Genomic DNA, 18,091 nt, shown 5'->3' on the forward strand with positions numbered 1-18,091 from the left:
GGGCACCCATCTCGCTCTGTCAATCTGTTTCCTCACTTCCCCAGGTGGGTATTTTAGTTTTAAGAATGCTCGATAAAGATCTTGTAGGTGTTTGTCTCTGAGGGATTGGAGCAAATTCGGTTGTATCTTAGGGCTTTGCTGTAGACAATGGATCATGTGTGGTCTGGATGGAAGCTGGAGGCGTGTAGGTAAGTATAGCGGTCAGTAGGTTTCCGATATAGGGTGGTGTTTGTGACCATCACTTATTTGTACTGTGGTGTCCAGGAATTGGATCTCTTGTGTGGACTGGTCCAGGCTGAGGTTGATGGTGGGATGGAAATTGTTGAAATCCAGGTGGAATTCTTCAAGGGCCTCTTTCCCGTGGGTCCATATGATGATGTCATCAGTGTAGGGCAAGTAGAGGCGGGGCGCTAGGGGACAAGAGCTGAGGTAGTGTTGTTCTAAGTCGGCCATAAAATGTTGGCATACTGTGGGGCCATGCGGGTACCCATAGCAGTGCCACTGACTTGAAGGTATAAGTTGTCCCCAAATCTGAAATGGTTGTGGGTGAGGACAAAGTCACAAAGCTCAGCCACCAGGTGCGACGTGGCCTCAACAGGGATACTGTTCTTGACAGCTTGTAGTCCATCCTCATGTGGAATATTGGTATAAAGAGCTTCTACATCCATGGTGGTCAGGATGGTATTTTCAGGAAGATCACCAATGCATTATAGTTTCTTCAGAAAGTCAGTGGTGTCTCGAAGATAGCTAGGAGTGCTGCTAGCATAGGGTCTGAGGAGAGAGTCCAAACAGCCAGATAATCCTGCTGTAAGAGTGCCGATGCCTGAGATGATGGGGCGTCCAGGATTTCTAGGTCTATGGATCTTGGGTAGCAGATAGAATACCCCTGGTCGGGGCTCTGGGGGTGTCTCTGTGTAGATTTGTTTCCGTGCTGTAGCAGGGAGTTTCTTGAGTATATGGTGTAGTTTCGTTTGGTACTCCTCAGTGGGGTCAAAGGATAGTGACCTGTAGAATGTGGTATTGGGGGGTTGCCTGGCATCCTCCTGTTCATAATCCGATCTGCTCATTATGACTTCAGCACCTCCTTTGTCAGCCCCTTTGATTATAATGTCAGAGTTGTTTCTGAGGCTGTGGATGGCATTGCGTTCTTTTCGGCTGAGGTTATGGGGCAAGTGATGAAGTTTGTTCACAATTTCAGCCTGTACATGTCTGTGGAAGCACACAATGTAGAAGTCCAGTCTGTCATTTCGACCGTCAGGAGGAGTGCATGCAGAATTCTTCTTCCTGTAGTGTTGGTAGGAGGGTTCCTATGGGTCAGTGCACTATTCAGTGGTGTGTAGAAAATATTCCTTAAGTCAGAGATGACGAAAGCAGGCTTCCAGATCACCGCAGAACTGTCATGTTCGTGGGGGTGGTGGGGCAGAAAGAGAGTCCCCGAGATAGGACAGAATCTTCTGCCGGGCTAAGTGTGTGGTTGGATAGATTAACAATATTGTTTGGTGAGTTGAGGGTACCACTGTTGTAGCCCCCTGTGGCATGCAGGACTTCAGATAGTTTACTGTCCTTTTTCCTCTGTAGAGAAGTGAGGTGTGCACTGTAAATGGCTTGTCTCATTTTTGTAAAGTCCAGCCACATGGAAGTCTAGCTGTGAAGGAACTCTGTTTGATGCTCTAGATTGGGGGAAACTTAGAGGTTCTTTTCATTCCCCTTTAAACAATCCATTAAGTAATAAATTTGTGTCAACCAGTATCTGTATTGGAATTTTGTTATGCAGTCTGCTTTATTAGTCATCACACTGACCTTCTTCTTTCTCTTATATAGTAATAAGCTATGAGGATGTTCAGTAGGTTATTGGAGCACTCCTTAGGACCTTGTAACTTCAACCACCAGAGAAATGCAGGAATAGCCTACTAATGCGTATCCCACTGTGGCTTATAGTTGTTACTGTGGTCTTGTGCATGTGTGTGTAGAGTAACTTACACAGATTTTACAGATATCCAGGTACAATATACATGTAGAGAATTCGGCACATAAATCTGGGCTTAACTCAACTTTCCTTTTCACTTTGCTATTCACCTTTTATCCTCTCAGGAGCTCAGTAAATTTTTTTTGGTTAAGTACCAACACTGTGTTTGGTTCTACAAAATACAAAATTCAGTTCCTCCCCTGAAGATATAATTTAACATTAAAAGACTTGGGAAGTACAGAGGTTGAGGTAACTTAAGTTTAGCTTTTTGAACCTTTTGACTATTGCAGAAGTGTGTTTTAGGAGAGGGTCTAAATGAAGGTCTTTCATCCAAATTTAAATGAGGGCCTTTATCCACATATTTTCTACCCTATTTATAATAATAATAATGCTTCCGAGGCTGAAAAGTGAATTATACAGTGGTAATGGCCTGGCATCACACATAGTCCAGTCCTTCACCCATCTACATGTTCAATGGGGCTTTGACAAAGTCTTTGATTGCCTTATTTTTGGAGTAGGCTTACCCGTTATGGATTAATTAAACCACAGCAGAAACACCCTGTAGGTGTAGGTTACTCAGTGATCTCAGTCATACTGTTGTAGTCTTGCTCCAAACTGCATGATATAGTCTAGATTCTTTTTTAATAGTTTACATTAAATTTTTAACGATATTGTGTAATTCCATAAGTTTATATAGTGATTTATAGCAAAAGATGCCAAAATCATTTGTAAAATTAATGTGTAAATTTATAAGGATCCACTTCAACTGTCTCTGAAGTAGAACCGCTTCTGCAGTAAACCACAAATTTCTAACAGCTCCCAGTAATCCTTCATAGCAGTGATTCCACAAGTGAAAAACTTATTTCTAATTGAAACTACAAGAGAAAATTAGGTAGGCAAAATATAATTACCCAACCTGGTTGGCAGGCATCTAAAATAATTTCCAAAATGGTTCATAAAAGGTTGTATACAGCTCTCAATTATGTAATCATACATTTGATTTTTATATTATTGCATATCTCAATTTCATGTTCTTATTCAAAGTGCATAATTAGCAAACATAATTATATTACACTGTCATTTCAATATTAGGATCTGCTTTTAGTAGTAAACTTTGATTTATTTCATTCACTACAATATGCAAAGTAATGCAATACAAACCTGGAATAGTCTTACTTTGACACCCTTCTTTTTCTAACCTCAACATTGTTGCAGCACATTTTATTGTGACTCCCTTTTTCTCATATTGGAGCTACTATGTCATTTAAATGGCTTAAATCCATTGCTTCCCCCCCCCTTCCTCTGGTTGAGTCAATTGTGGAGTAGAAATATATTTGATGGATTTCCTGGATACTGTTGTCAACTGTATAGTTATTTTGGTTTACAAGAAACCCTGCCAAGTACAGCCCATTTACCCTCAAATTTACATTAGAAGTGAAATCTGCAGAAACTACAGGTACCAACATGCAACTTTCATTATAATATGATAGGTTATGCTGCTCAAATCAAGATATAGTATTGTATGTTGAGGTATGTAGTCTCTGTGGGTAGCAGTACAACAGTAAAATGTCCATTTGAAATTGGTCATTTTCACCAAAACCAATTAACTTCAATAAGGTGAAGTTTCTTGACTGTACATTTTTTTTCATTTCCTTTTTAGCAGTGTGAAAACTAAGGCTATGTCTACATTAGAACTTTTCTCGGTCAGGGTTGAAAAAAACACCCCCCTGACTGACGTAAATTTCACCAACAGAAGCGCCAGTGTGGACAGCGCTATGTCGTCAGGAGACGCTCTCTCCCGTCGGCATAGAGCAGCTACACGGGAAACCTTACAGTGCAGCAGTACAGCTGTGCTGCTGTAAGATCTGTAGTATAGACATAGTCTAACACAGGTAAAGGTTCATGTGTATAGCAGAAGTTGTCAGGCTCATACACAAGCTCAGAACCTCCCTGCTGTGCCAGCTACACAAGTTCATAGTGAGATACTCCACTTACCAAGCAGCTGCCACATTTTGCACCTGCTTCAGTTTCTGGGTGGCTTTAAGGTGTAGCCTCACATAGAGCACATTGCATTAGTTTTGTCACCTCAAGATTAAATTATGGATGACAGTAGTAAGGTCCCTAATCAAAAGGAGTGCTCATGTCCTCGCCCTCTGCAGGTATGGTGCTGCAGAATTAATATGGTGGCTGGAGCTACCTAATCTTCTAGGAGCACCTGAGAGTGCAATGTAAAGGAGAGCTCTCACTATTAATACAAAAATATAATAACCTAAGATTTAAAAAGTTATAATTTTATTAAACTTGCCTTTACAGAAAGTCAAGACATATTTATCATTACTGTCATATCTATGGAGCTTGGAAAAAAGTACCTCACATGCATATATTTGTTTGTTTATTGTCTGTGACCTGTCTATGATTTTTACTAAAAATATCCATGATAAAATCTTAGCCTTAGTTATAGGCGCAGATCACCACCTCCTTCTGCTTCTACATCAATGCCTGCTCCATCTAGACTCCCGAGGGGTGCTAAACAGACATTTTGATGGGTCGGCTGGGGATGCCATGCCAGTTTCCATGTTTCCAAATCCCGTCTCTCATATGTGTTTGCAAATCATCTTTCCTATTTCCTCAGTGCTTGGTCCCAGATTACTTTAGACCAATGGATTTTAAGCACTCCTGAAGTGAGATATACCCTCCAATTTGTTTCTACCTCTCCCTCTCTCCCCATCCCTCTTTAGGAACCACTCTCAAGAGGAGTTCCTCCTCCAGGAGATGCAATCTCTCCTTTTGGTGAGAACACAGAGGAGGTTCCCCAGCATGTCAGAGGGAAGGGGTTTTATTCCCATTATTTCCTAATACAGAAAGGAAAAGGAGGTCTCAGACTAATTTTAGACCTGTGCCAACTCAACAGATGTTTTAAAAAAATAGTTTGTTTGCATGGTCACCCTTGCTTCTGTTGTTCCATCCCTGGATCCTATAGACTGGTATGCAGCCCTTGATTTCATGTGGTGATGTATCAAAGTCACACAAGTGTCTCGGATTCATAGTGAATCACTCTCATTACCATTTCACCATGCTGTCTTTTGGCCTGTCAGCAGCTACTTGGTTTTTCACAAAATATATGGTGGGGATAGCTGCCTTTCTGAGGAGACTAAGAGTACAAATCTATCCTTACCTGGATGTCTGGCTAGTAAGAGATCACAGAATCATAGAATATCAGGGTTGGAAGGGACCTCAGGAGGTCATCTAGTCCAATCGCCTGCTCAAAGCAGGACCAATCCCCAACTAAATCATCCCAGCCAGGGTTTTGTCAAGCCTGACCTTAAAAACCTCAAAGGAAGGAGATTCTACCACCTCCCAAGGTAACACATTCCAGTGCTTCACCACCCTCCTAATATCCAACCTAAACCTCCCCTACTGCAACTTGAGACCATTACTCCTTGTTCTGTCATCTGGTACCACTGAGAACAGTCTAGATCAATCCTCTTTGGAAACCCCTTTCAGGTAGTTGAAAGCAGCTATCAAATTCCCCCTCATTCTTCTCTTCTGCAGTCTAAACAATCCCAGTTCCCTCAGCCTCTCCTCATAAGTCATGTGTTCCAGTCCCCTAATCATTTTTGTTGCCCTCCGCTGGATGCTTTCAAATTTTTCCACATCCTTCTTGTAGTGTGGGGCCCAAAACTGGACACACTACTCCAGATGAGGCCTCACCAATGTTGAATAGAGGAGAACAATCACATCCCTCCATCTGCTGGCAATGCCCCTACATATACATCCCAAAATGCCATTAGCCTTCTTGGCTTCTCGTCCACTGTAATCCATAGGTCCTTTTTTACAGAACTTCTGCCTAGCCGTTCAGTCCCTAGTCTGTAGCAGTGCATGGGATTCTTCCGTCCTAAGTGCAGGACTCTGCACTTGTCTTTGTTGAACCTCATCAGATTTCTTTTGGCCCAATCCTCTAATTTGTCTAGGGCCCTCTGTATCCTATCCCTACCCTCCAGTGTATCTACCACTCCTCCCAGTTTAGTGTCGTCTGCAAACTTGCTGAGGGTGCAATCCACACCATCCTCCAGATCATTTATGAAGATATTGAACAAAACCGGCCCCAGGACTGACTCCTGGGGCACTCCGCTTGATACCGGCTACCAGCTAGATATGGAGCCATTGATCACTACCCGTGAGCCCGACGATCTAGCCAGCTTTCTATCCACCTTATAGTCCATTCATCCAGCCCATACTTCTTTAACTTGCTGGCAAGAATACTGTGGGAGACAGCATCAAAAGCTTTGCTAAAGTCTACACATCAACTGTCTCTGTGGATGAGGGGAAAGCAGTGTTCTCATCATAGAAGGCAGTTAGACTAGTCAGGCATGACTTTCCCTCGGTGAATCCATGCTGACTGTTCCTGATCACTTTCCTTTCCTCTAAGTGCGTCAGAATTGATTCCTTGAGGACCTGCTCCATGATTTTTCCAGGGACTGAGGTGAGGCTAACTGGCCTGTAGTTCCCCAGATCCTCCTCCTTCCCATTTTTTAAAGATGGGCACTACATTAGCCTTTTTCCAGTCATCTGGGACCTCCCCCGATCACCATGAGTTTTCAAAGATAATGGCCAATAGCTCTGCAATCACATCCGCCAACTCCTTTAGCACCCTCGGATGCAGCGCATCCAGCCCCATAGACTTGTGCTCACCCAGCTTTTCTAAATAGTCCTGAACCACTTCTTTCTCCACAGAGGGCTGGTCACCTCCTCCCCATGCTGTGCTGCCCAGTGCAGTAGTCTGGGAGCTGACCTTGTTCGTGAAGACAGAGACAAAAAAAGCATTGAGTACATTAGCTTTTTCCACATCCTCTGTCACTAGGTTGCCTCCCTCGTTCAATAAGGGGCCCACACTTTCCTTGACTTTCTTCTTGTTGCTAACATATCTGAAGAAACTCTTCTTGTTACTCTTAACATCTCTTTCTAGCTGCAACTCCAAGTGTGATTTGGCCTTCCTGATTTCACTCCTGCATGCCTGAGCAATATTTTTATATTCCTCCCTGGTCATTTGTCCAATCTTCCACTTCTTGTAAGCTTTTTTGTGCTTAATATCAGCAAGGATTTCACTGTTAAGCCAAGCTGGTTGCCTGTCATATTTACTGTTCTTTCTGCACATCGGGATGGTTTGTTCCTGTAACCTCAGTAAGGATTCTTTAAAATACAGCCAGCTCTCCTGGACTCCTTTCCCCCTCGTGTTATTCTCCCAGGGGATCTTGCCCATCAGTTCCCTGAGGGAGTCAGTCTGCTTTTCTGAAGTCCAGAGTCTGTATTCTGCTGCTCTCCTTTCTTCCTTGTGTCAGGATCCTGAATTCGACCATCTCATGGTCACTGCCTCCCAGGTTCCCATCCAGTTTTGCTTCCCCTACTAATTCTTCCCGGTTTGTGAGCAGCAGGTCAAGAAGTACTCTGCACCTAGTTGGTTCCTCCAGCACTTGCACCAAGAAATTGTCCCCTACCCTTTCAAAAAACTTCCTGGATTGTCTGTGCACTGCTGTATTGCTCTCCCAGCAGATATCAGGGTGATTGAAGTCTCCCATGAGAACCAGGGCCTGTGATCTAGTAACTTCCGCTAGTTGTTGGAAGAAAGCCTTGTCCACCTCATCGGTCCAGGGCTCAGGTACTATCCAGTGTGTGTCTCATTCAGTCAACCGTTAAGGCTCTGGATCTCCTGGTCAATTTAGAAAAATCTACCCTTTGTCCAGTTCAGAGGATAGAGTTTATAGGAGCAGTACAGTACCCTACTCGTGCTGGAACTTTTCTTCCAGAGGCATGGTTCCAAACAATTCAATCTCTTGTTCCAGATTTCAGCTTGCTCACCCTGTCATAACAGCAACAACCTGTATGATGCTCCTGGGGAATATGGCCAAGTGCATATACATAGCCCAGCATGCCACATTACGTTTCAGGATTCTTCAAAGTTGACTGGCCTCCATTTATTTGCCAAGTTGTCACCCTCTGAACTATGTGCTGAATGTGCCCTCTCACGTTCTGACTTCTCTAGATTGGTGGACAGACCTGGTCAGTGTAAGTGCAGGCATTCCCTTTGTCCAGCTTCAGCCTTCACTGACCTTGTGGATGGATGCATATCCCCTTGGTTGGGGTGCTCATTTGGGTTCCCTCCAAACTCAGGATTTATGGTCCTCACAAGAGCTGTCTGTACACATCAGTGTCAGGAAGCCAAAGGCTATCTGTTTAGGCTGTCAGGCTTTCCTATCTCAGTTCAAAGGAAAAACTTGTTTGCTGCTGTTCTCCTGTGAGAACAATGTTATACCTCAGCTGGCAGAGAGGAGCCCTTTCCTTCCCTGTTTTGTCAGGGACTTCTGCATTGCCAATTCAATCAATCTTGAAGCCTCTTACATTCTATGGGTGCAAAATGAGCTTGCAGACCACCTAGGCAGATCATTTACGAGTTGCTACAAGTGGAGTCTCCACTCAGATATAGCCAGATTCATTTTCCAGCAGTGGGGGAATCCTCAGAGAGATCTGTTCACAACAAAACCAATAGGAAATGACATCAGTTTTGTTCCCTACAGGGTCGCCGTCCATATTCCGTCACAGATGCTTTCCTACTATCCTGGTCGAACAAGCTCTGCTATGCTTTTCCCTCCAGTTCCAGTCTTTCACAGAGTGTAGTTAAAGATCAAACAGGACAATGACCAAGTTATACTAGTAGCCCCAGCAGCACTGGTTCTTCACTCTCCTGGATCTGTTGGTGGAGTCTCCAATATCACTTCCTTTGGACTCAGAGCTAATTTTGCAGAATCATGTTTGGCTGCTCCACCTGAACCTGCAGGCACTTCATTTAACAGCCTGGAGGCTACATGGCTAAATTCTAGAGAGGAGTCTTGCTCGGAGCAAGTTTGGGATATTTTGCTAAAAAATAGAAAGTCTTCCACCAGGGGTACTTACATTTCCAAGTGTAAGTGAGTCTCCATTTGCTCTTGTCAGTTCAGGGTTTTGCCAATACCGTCCTCAATCCAGCATAGTCTGGACTATCTATTGTACCTAAAACATTGAAATTTGGCAAAATAGTTCTATCAAGGGCCACTTGGCAGCAATATTGGCTTTGTGACCCCACATGGACAACCATTTTATTTTTTGTAGCGCTACGTCTATCAGACTTTTGAAAAGCCTGGAAATGTTATATCTATAGATAAGATAACCTGTTCCTCCCTGGGACTTGAATTTAGTTTTGTCAAAACTTATGGGGCCTCTGTTTGAGCCTTTAGCAACGTGCTCCTTGCTCTATCAATGAAGGTGGCTTTTTTGGTAGTCATCACTTCAGCCTGGGGCGTGGTTGAGCTGCGTGCTTTGATATCTGAACCTCCTTGTACAATTGCCTTTAAGGACAAAGTGTATCTGCGCCGTAATCCAAGAATTCTCTCTATAATATCTAATTTTGTATTAAGCTGGCCATTTACTTACCTACAGTTTACCTGACTCCGCACTTCAACAGAGATGAACAAGGAAGAAGGGCTTTGGCATCCTACATAGACAGGACTAAACAATTCCATATGTCAGCTTAACTATTGATGTCCATCGCAGACAGGAATAAAAGTTCTTCCACACTCTTCACAGAGAATTTTGTTGTGGATAGCATCCCGTGTTTGTGTATGTTATGAACTGGCTGGCATTTTCCCACCAAGCAAAGTACCTGCACATCTGACAAGATCACAAGCAGCCTCGGCAGCGTTTCTTGTGAAAGTCCCTATCCAGGATGTTTGTAGAGCGGCAGCTTGATTTGCAGTCCACACATTTACATCCCATTATGCCATCACTCAGCACTCTAGAAACAATGCTAAATTTGGGTGAGTTGTATTCCAGTCTGTGTACACACAGACACCGAATCCTCCACCTGCTTTATGGCTTGAGTCACCAACAGCAGAGTGGGCACGTGCAATCACTCGAAGAAAAAGCGGTTACTGACCTGCTGTAACTGTTGTTCTTCCAGATGTGTTGCACGTGTCCATTCCATGACACCTGCTCCTGCCTCTCTGCATTGGAGTCTTCCATCAAGAAGGAACAGAGTACACTATGGGGCGGTTGGGTCCATTATGTTGGGGCAAAGTGCTGCACAAGGCACTCAAGCAGCCCCAACTGGTACCACTATGGGAAAAATTTCTGACTGCGTAGGTTGCACACACCAAGTGTGAAAGAAACATGTGCAATACATATCAAAGAACAACTGTTTTTTTTACATATGATGCCTTACAAGACACCTTTTATATACATGTTATGACATCAGTGTCAGTTGGGGTAGTGAGTGTGTCAGGCCAGATGTGTGTTACAGTCGGCCCTCAGCCAGTGGGCATTGCAAGGCTTGTAAGGTGACAACATTTTAAGAAAAAATATTTTGTCACACAGACAGCCCCAGACAGAGGATGAGAAACAGAACGAACCACATGTGAGATGTTAGTCATATTACTAAATGAGTGCTACTGGATGTTGTTTAGTTTCTATGACAATGAGCATGGTAAAAGAACCTATTTAGAATAAAACAAAACATCAGATCAGTCTTGCCTGTATTAAGTATCACTCATCTAGCTCTCGTCTTTACCAATTTCGTCCAGACACAGTGTGTGCCTGTTAACTATTTTGGCTAGGTCAGATGAAATCTAGATATAAAGCTGAATGTCATCAGCATAACAGGGTAACACGTGTCTAACCTGTGTGGACTGATCCATTAGGCGTGCTCAGAACTGGACTATAGAGGCATTCTCTCTCTGTCTCTAGCCCAATTAATATGTATTATTTAATACAAAAACACTGCAGCCCATATCTCCTTACTAACCACCCCAATGGCCCCATATAAATGTTGAACAAGACAGGAGACCAGATGAAACCCCTGCAAAACTCCACACAAACGCTATCAGAGAGGAAGAGTTTCTCACGACTGCCTTCTGAGAATACACTATAAGGACAGGTTGTAATCATGTTGATCCACAAACTAGTCAAAATCATCTCACGATCAGCTGTATTGAAGGCAGCTGATAGATTTAATGATATCAGCTCCATCACCAAGAAGAGAGTTACCAATACAACCATTGCATTCTCTCTGTCTCATACCCAGGTTGGTACATTGACTGTGGTTACAGAGCTCTGAGACAGCTATTCAGGAGAGTGGGTTGGGGGGGGGGGAGAGAACCTGGATTTCTCCTGGAAATGACCCAACTTGATTATCATACACATTGTAAGGAGAGTGATCACTTTAGATAAGCTATTATCAGCAGGAGAGTGGGGTGGGGGGAGAGAAAACCTTTTGTAGTGGTAAACACCCATTTTTTCATGGTTTGTATGTATGAGAACATCTTCTGTATTTTCCACAGTATGCATCCGATGAAGTGAGCTGTAGCTCACAAAAGCTTATGCTCAAATAAATTGGTTTGTCTCTAAGGTGCCACAAGTACTCCTTTTTCTTTTTGCGAATACAGACTAACATGGCTGTTATTCTGAAACCTTTTCTAGATAGGTTTTTATACTGAGCTTATCACTGTAATATCTAATGTGAGAGATGTCTTGCTACAATGTTTTTAATAATCTTAACCAAAAATGGAAGATTGGGTTTACAGGGTGGTAATAGGATAGTCAGTGGGCGAGATTTATAAAGGGATTTAGGTAACTAAATTTTGTGGATCCACAAAGCCCTCACTTAGCTTCTCCTAACCCTATTGGTGCCGAAATTCATTTAGCATCTCTTATTGCTCGGGCCCTACCAAATTCACAGCCATGAAAAATAAGTCACGGACCATGAAATCTGGTCTTTTGTGTGCTTTTACCCTATACTATACAGATTTCACGGAGGAGACCAGCATTTCTCACATTGGGGGTCCTGATCCAAAAAGGAGTTGCAGGGGATTACAAGGTTATTTTAGGTGGGTTGTGATATTACCACCCTTCCTTCTGCGCTGCCTTCAGAGCTGGGTGGCTGGAGAGTGGTGGCTGTTGGCCAGGCGCTCAGTTCTGAAGGCAGTGATTCCCCCCAGCATCAGCGCAGAAGTAAGGGTGGCAATACCATACCAGGCCACCCTTACCCCTGTGCTGCTGCCTCCTTCAGAGCTGGGTGGCCAGAGAGTGGTGGCTGCTGACTGAGGGCCCAGCTCTGCAGGCAGCAGCACAGAAGTAAGGGTGCTGCTGGCAGCGGCTCTGCGTTCAGAGCTGGGTTCCAGGCCAGCAGCTGCTGCTCTCCAGCTGCCAGCTCTTAAGGCTGTGCCGCTGCCTGCAGCAGTGCAGAAGTAAGAGTAGTAGAACTGTAACCCCCCCTACAATAACCTTGCAACCACCCGATAACTCCTTTTTGAGTCAGGACCCCTACAGTTCCACTCTGTGAAATTTCAGATTTAAATAGCTGAAATCATGAAATTTATAATTTTTAAAATCCTATGACAGTGAAATTGACCAAAATGGACCGTGAATTTGGTAGGGCCCTAGTTATTGCTGTAATAGTTTCTGCCTCTGGTCCTGTATGCTGCTAGCTCAGGCAGATGTCCAGACTCTATCTCATGTCTAAGACACAGTGCGATCTTCAAACCAGGTGAAGATAGGCGGGATATCTCACCTGTGTGGCCTGATCCGTTAGGCATGCTCAGAACTGGACTATAGAGGCATCCTCTCTCTGTCTCTAGCCCAATTAGCATGTAATTGTTTAATACAGAATGGAATGGCTTCAGCAGGAGAGACTGAGAGAGACCCATATCAAAATATTCCATAGTCCGGTGGTTTGGGCACTCACTTGAGAGGTGAGAAACCCCTATTTAAATCCTTTTTCCTCATCAGGCAGAGGCGGAGTTGAACTGGGGTCTCCCATACCCTGGGTGAGTACTCTAATCACTGGGCTAAAGGTTATAAAAGAGGCCACTTCTGTCAGCTATTCCCACCCTGGCAGTTTTGTGCGAAGGGAGGCAGACATCTAAGCTGTTGTTGCAAGAAGGGGATAGGTGTCTGCCTCCAAGAGAGAGGATTCCTGGCTGTGGATCCCAAACAAAGATAGGTGCCTCCCTTCAGCTCTCACTTAAGTATCTAACTCTGGGAGAGGCACAGGATTTAGGACACACTCCTCTCATCAGCATCTCTTTGACTAACCTACACAACATCCTGCCTGGCTTGCTGGTTTTTGTGGATCCCATTTTCAGATGCCTATCTCTACCTATGCATTGTGTACGGAGCCTAGGCACCTAACCCAGGGTTTTTGGATTTCAATGATTTTTCAGAGTGTCTAAAAGTTTCATGTTGCAATGCCTTTCTCTTTGTGGATCCAAGCTATGGCTTCTTGAGCAGTGGCCATATTGAAGTAAGAGAAGCTATCAATCTCCCTTCCTTCAAGAAAGTGTTGACAATCTATTGACGGGTTTCAGGGTAGCAGCCATGTTAGTCTGTAGCCGGAAAAAGAAAAGGAGTACTTGTGGCACCTTAGAGACAAACAAATTTATTTGAGCATAAGCTTTCATGTGCTATTGTGATTCAATGTTTCCTGGGGATATATTGTATCCAGTGTTAAAATTACTGCTGATTTTGATGATGGTTGAATAAGAAACAAAAAGTATCCCATTGCCTAGGTACGTATTCAGCTATGTTTCACTCTTGCAATTTTATTGAAGGAAATGTAAACTTGTGCTTATTTGCTTTGAAAAAACTGTGTGTGTGTGTGTGTTTGTGTGTGTGCGTGTGTGTGTGTAAAAATTTAAAATATTGTACTATAGGTGAAAACACTTTCCAGTAATTTAATGGAAAGTCCATAATCTGCTTTCCCAAGGGGAAGGGGTCAGTTTTTCCATGAAGCAGAACTAATTTGTCTTTGTATTGTTCAGTCATATAAAAAGTTAATTAAACAGTAGGAATTTAATTTACGTGATAGTTACACCATCTCCAGATAAGTATAAAACTGATTTATGGCTAGAATTAGATCAGGTGAGCTGCCTCTGTTTCAAAAATTCATTTTTATAATAAATAATCAGACAATCATCAAAAGCTGAATCATCAACTTGAGGACAGCATTAGTAGATTTATTTAGTTGAGTGTTTTTACAATACTCAAGTTTTTGTTGTGGGCCTTTAAATAAAGAGACACTGTCAACTCAAAAATTTAAAATGTCCACTTAAGAAATAGCTTACAAGTAGTTTCTGGTATATACTTCCTCTTAAGTCTTGCTGCCATTTTTGTGGTTTTATAATCATACTTTATCTTCAAAATATTTTTCTCCTGTAGCTGTGTGAAAAGCCCAAACAAGTAAAACATTGAAACTAGGCTAAACATTATACTGTCAAATACACCAAGAAAACAAATTGAGAAATAGTAAAATATTTTTGTCATCTTTTACAGTATAGTTAACTTAGATGTCCACAATAAGTTTTTAAAAAGTGTGAGTTTTAAATTGATAGTGTCACTTCAAATAAAAAAAAAATCATAAAAACAATTGGAGAAATGGGTTTACTTTATATTTCTATAATTCAAGACCACTTTGCATATTTGTGTTAAGAATTAACTATATTATTTTAAAGAAGTGAATAACAAGGAACAACCAAACGGATTTTTAATCACCTACGTAATTGTTATAATGAAGCAATAAAAAATTAACTAAAATTGAAATTAGTAGTGTTGCCAGTATTTTTATGGATTAGCATACCTAACAATGTGTTAGTGTCATTCAATTATGAATGGCTGGACAATATTCTGTCGTCAGAGACAGGTGGAAAGCTTGTGCTGAAGTTAAAGAGTTGACAGCATTTCTAATGGAAAAATTGTTCTCATTGTGTTTGAAAATCCTAAATATCTGTGATTTTTACTCTCAAAATCACTCTAAAATGTTCATGCATTACATTAAAAAATAAATGTTAAATATTTTTATTTTCTATTTGTAACAAACTTTTTGTTGCCAGCATTGGCCTGTTCAGTAAATGTAATTTACTCTAATATCTCAATGTAGTGTGTATAACTTTGCCTCAAGTAATACAGTTTGCACATTCACTTACTGTGTAGTCAATTAATCCATTTCCATTTCATTCAAAATGAAGTTCTTTGACCTTCTATCACCTACATTAAGCACCTGATGTTCCATAATTGTATGAGAACATTGCTGTTCTTTTTCCATTCTACAGAATGGAAAAAAAAATATTTACTCCTTCTTATTAAATTATATTGCTGTACTTTGAAATACTTTGTGAATATAAGCTAGGAACATCACCCTACTACATTAGATCCATTAGTATTTCAGGTCCAGTATCGTGGACCTGCCTCTCAGAGAGCTCTCCATATATGATATTTAGGAAGAAGGGAAACTTAAAGCACTTAGCTCCACAGTTCAACACATGGTGCCATATGGAAGGGAGAAAAATGTCTTTAACCACTGGGGTGGTCAGCAGTACATCATATGGTTTGAGATTTGATTGTTGTTTGTTAATTTTGAGGGAGTAACTGGGCCCAGAGAGTTGAAGATGTTAATGTGACTTTGTCACTGCACAACATTAAACAGTTATAAAAGGCTTTGGGTACTGGAATACAGCAACTTCAGCCTGCTTAGTCCTATGGCAAACACATCATTAAAATTTTTAACTATGTATTAAAGATACAGAAAAAGAGGGAAAAGCTTTTGAAAAGTAAGGTATGAAGCAAGGCTTTTATTTTCACAATATTATTCCCTTTAGCTGGTAGAGGAAGGAAGAAAAATTCTTTTCTAACAAGTTTTTTAGATGGTATTAAATATGTTAACTGGCCTTTTGGGGTAAGAGAAGTTAGTTGAGATGGGCTGGAGCTGATGCTGTTGCTACTCTTAAAGTCTGATCCTACTCCTAGAAAGCAAAGCAAGAGAAGCTTACACAAAAGGGGAAAGAAATGCGCAACAAAAATTGAACTTCCATCTCTGTGGCTGATTGACTTGCAGCCTCACTGCTGGAGAGAAACAGGCCCAGCACACATTCCAATCAGCCATTCCAAGTCTTGGCAAACTGGTACCTGCATCTGGCTGTTTAAGGGTACTGTCTTGAATTGCTTCTTTGGTCACAGGTTCACAGTAGTGTTGCAAAATATACAGTCTTTACTAGCTAAGCCGAACTCTTACTAAACAGAAGATAAATGGAAAGAGAAAGGAAAGAGAAGAAATAAGGTAGGGAAGGAAAATGACACAGTAGGGAAGGAGGCGGGATGGTGCAGGAACCAAAGCCTTACATCCCAGGTGGTGTTTGGGATCTAGCCAGAGCCAGTGAAGGTGGCAGTGTCCTCTGGATTCCTTTCTCTGACTTTTGATCTCATCTGGACATCTCTCAGGATTAGGACAACAAAGGGCTAACTGCCACAGTGAATCCTCACATCCCAGGAGAGGGTGTGTTATGCAGCCTTGATGGAGAAGCTTGCCTCTTCTGGTTCACTCATCTCTCAACTAACAGTTGGTTAGATTTTTCTTCCCCAAAGTCTTTTTAAGGACCTCAGAAAAAGTAGCTCATTTGCTCATTATTTTGTCCACCAATTAAGCCTAACTTCCAACACAGCAATTTTGGTTAATTGATTTCCTGTCCCACACTTTTAATTTTTAACAGGTTTCAAAAAAGAAATAGATAAGTTCATGGAGGATAGGTCCATCAATGGCTCTTAGCCAGGATAGGCAGGGATGGTGTCCGTAGTCTGTTTGCCAGAAGCTGGGAATGGGCAACAGGATGGATCACTCGATGATTACCTGTTCTGTTCATTCCCTATGGAGCACCTGGCATTGGCCACTGTCGGAAGACAGGATACTGGGTTAGATGGACCTTTGGTCTGACCCAGCATGACCGTTCTTATGAGGAAATATTAAGAATATCAAGTCTTGTCTTTGCTGGCAAGTTAAAAAAAAAACAACTGGAGTGCAAGTATTCTTAGCCCCCCCAAGCAGTGCTGGTTCTAGCAAATCTGGGGCTCCCTGCATAACTATTGGATCAGGGTCCTGAACTCTGCTAATAAGATTCAATGTGCAACTTTGTCTCTGATTCCTAACCCAAATCCGTATACTATCTCCGAGCTTTATGTGATGTGCTATGGGGCAGAATAGATAAAGCACTCAGAATAGGTGAGTTTTTGTAGAGATTTAGAGGTACGTTGGATAAAGGTTTTTTGTTAACTGGAAAGAAGGGACATCTGTGAAGTATATCAGGCGGGCCAGTTATAAAAGAGGAGACATCCTGTTACTCTAAAGGGCTCAAGCTATTATGACCACAGAGCTTTGTAAGCACAAAGTAGTTCATACTCCAAATTGCACAATAAGGAGACTTAAGCAGTAAACATCATAGTACTATTTCAACCCATCTCTGAGAGGATCCTCTGATTTGGGGTGTCCATGCAGCTGGATGTTTGACAGCACATCTGAACTGGCTCTGCCATTAACTGAGAGGACATAGACAATGTCTTTTGCAGAGAATTCTTTTCCCAAGCCTGTGTCAGGAAGTAAAGTTATGTACGTGTTAACAAAACCAAAAAAAATGTTAGTTTCTGAGAATCCATTCCCCTTCAGTTGCTCAGGCTGTAGCACTTAACTCTGACCTCCATCAGTAGTCAAAGCTACAGACCGAGTACACACTGTGTGGATAGCTATTTCCAGTCACTCAAAATATATCTACCATTAGTTGTGTCCTCTTCAGCTCATATTAAGGGGCCGTGGGAAAACGGATCACACTTTCCTTTTCAGTATACCTTTCATAGTCATAAATGCCTGTTTTATTTCCAGGGAGCCTTTCATCATTCTGTCGGGAGGCTTATCATATGATACTGTGGGAAGAAGACCCTGTTTAACAGTCATGCATGGGAAAAGCACTGCTGTGCTAGAAATGGATTATTCTGTTGTTGATTTTCTAACCCTCTGTGAAACTCCATACCCTAATGGTAGGTTCTGTAAAGGTTATACTTTTACCCATTCTCTTTGTATCTTTACTCTGCCAGAATACTCCTTACTGCTTCTGCCTCACTATTATATCTCTGTGAGGGACAGGACTGGACCAATATCATCTGTTGTAGCTATTGTCTGTCAAGTTTTGTTTCAGCATTCTTTTAAAGGTGAAATAGGTTTCATAATAAACCCCAACATCAATTATAATGTTCTGAAAAAGAATTAGTAATTACATGTGTTTT

At 42.0% G+C, this 18,091-nt stretch overlaps 1 protein-coding gene across 6 annotated transcripts in view; it reads left to right on the forward strand.

Annotated features, from left to right (window-relative positions):
* Nucleotides 1-18,091, forward strand: part of STXBP5 (syntaxin binding protein 5) — a 179,190-nt gene that overhangs the window by 88,948 nt on the left and 72,151 nt on the right. For all 6 annotated transcript variants that reach the window (XM_048844300.2, XM_048844299.2, XM_048844302.2 and 3 more), the window contains one exon: nucleotides 17,691-17,845. In XM_048844300.2, the coding sequence (XP_048700257.1) occupies nucleotides 17,691-17,845 (155 nt within the window). The remainder of the gene's footprint in view (nucleotides 1-17,690; nucleotides 17,846-18,091) is intronic.

Source organism: Caretta caretta, chromosome 3 (genome assembly GCF_965140235.1).
Source record: "Caretta caretta isolate rCarCar2 chromosome 3, rCarCar1.hap1, whole genome shotgun sequence".
NCBI classification, from domain to species: Eukaryota; Metazoa; Chordata; order Testudines; family Cheloniidae; genus Caretta; species Caretta caretta.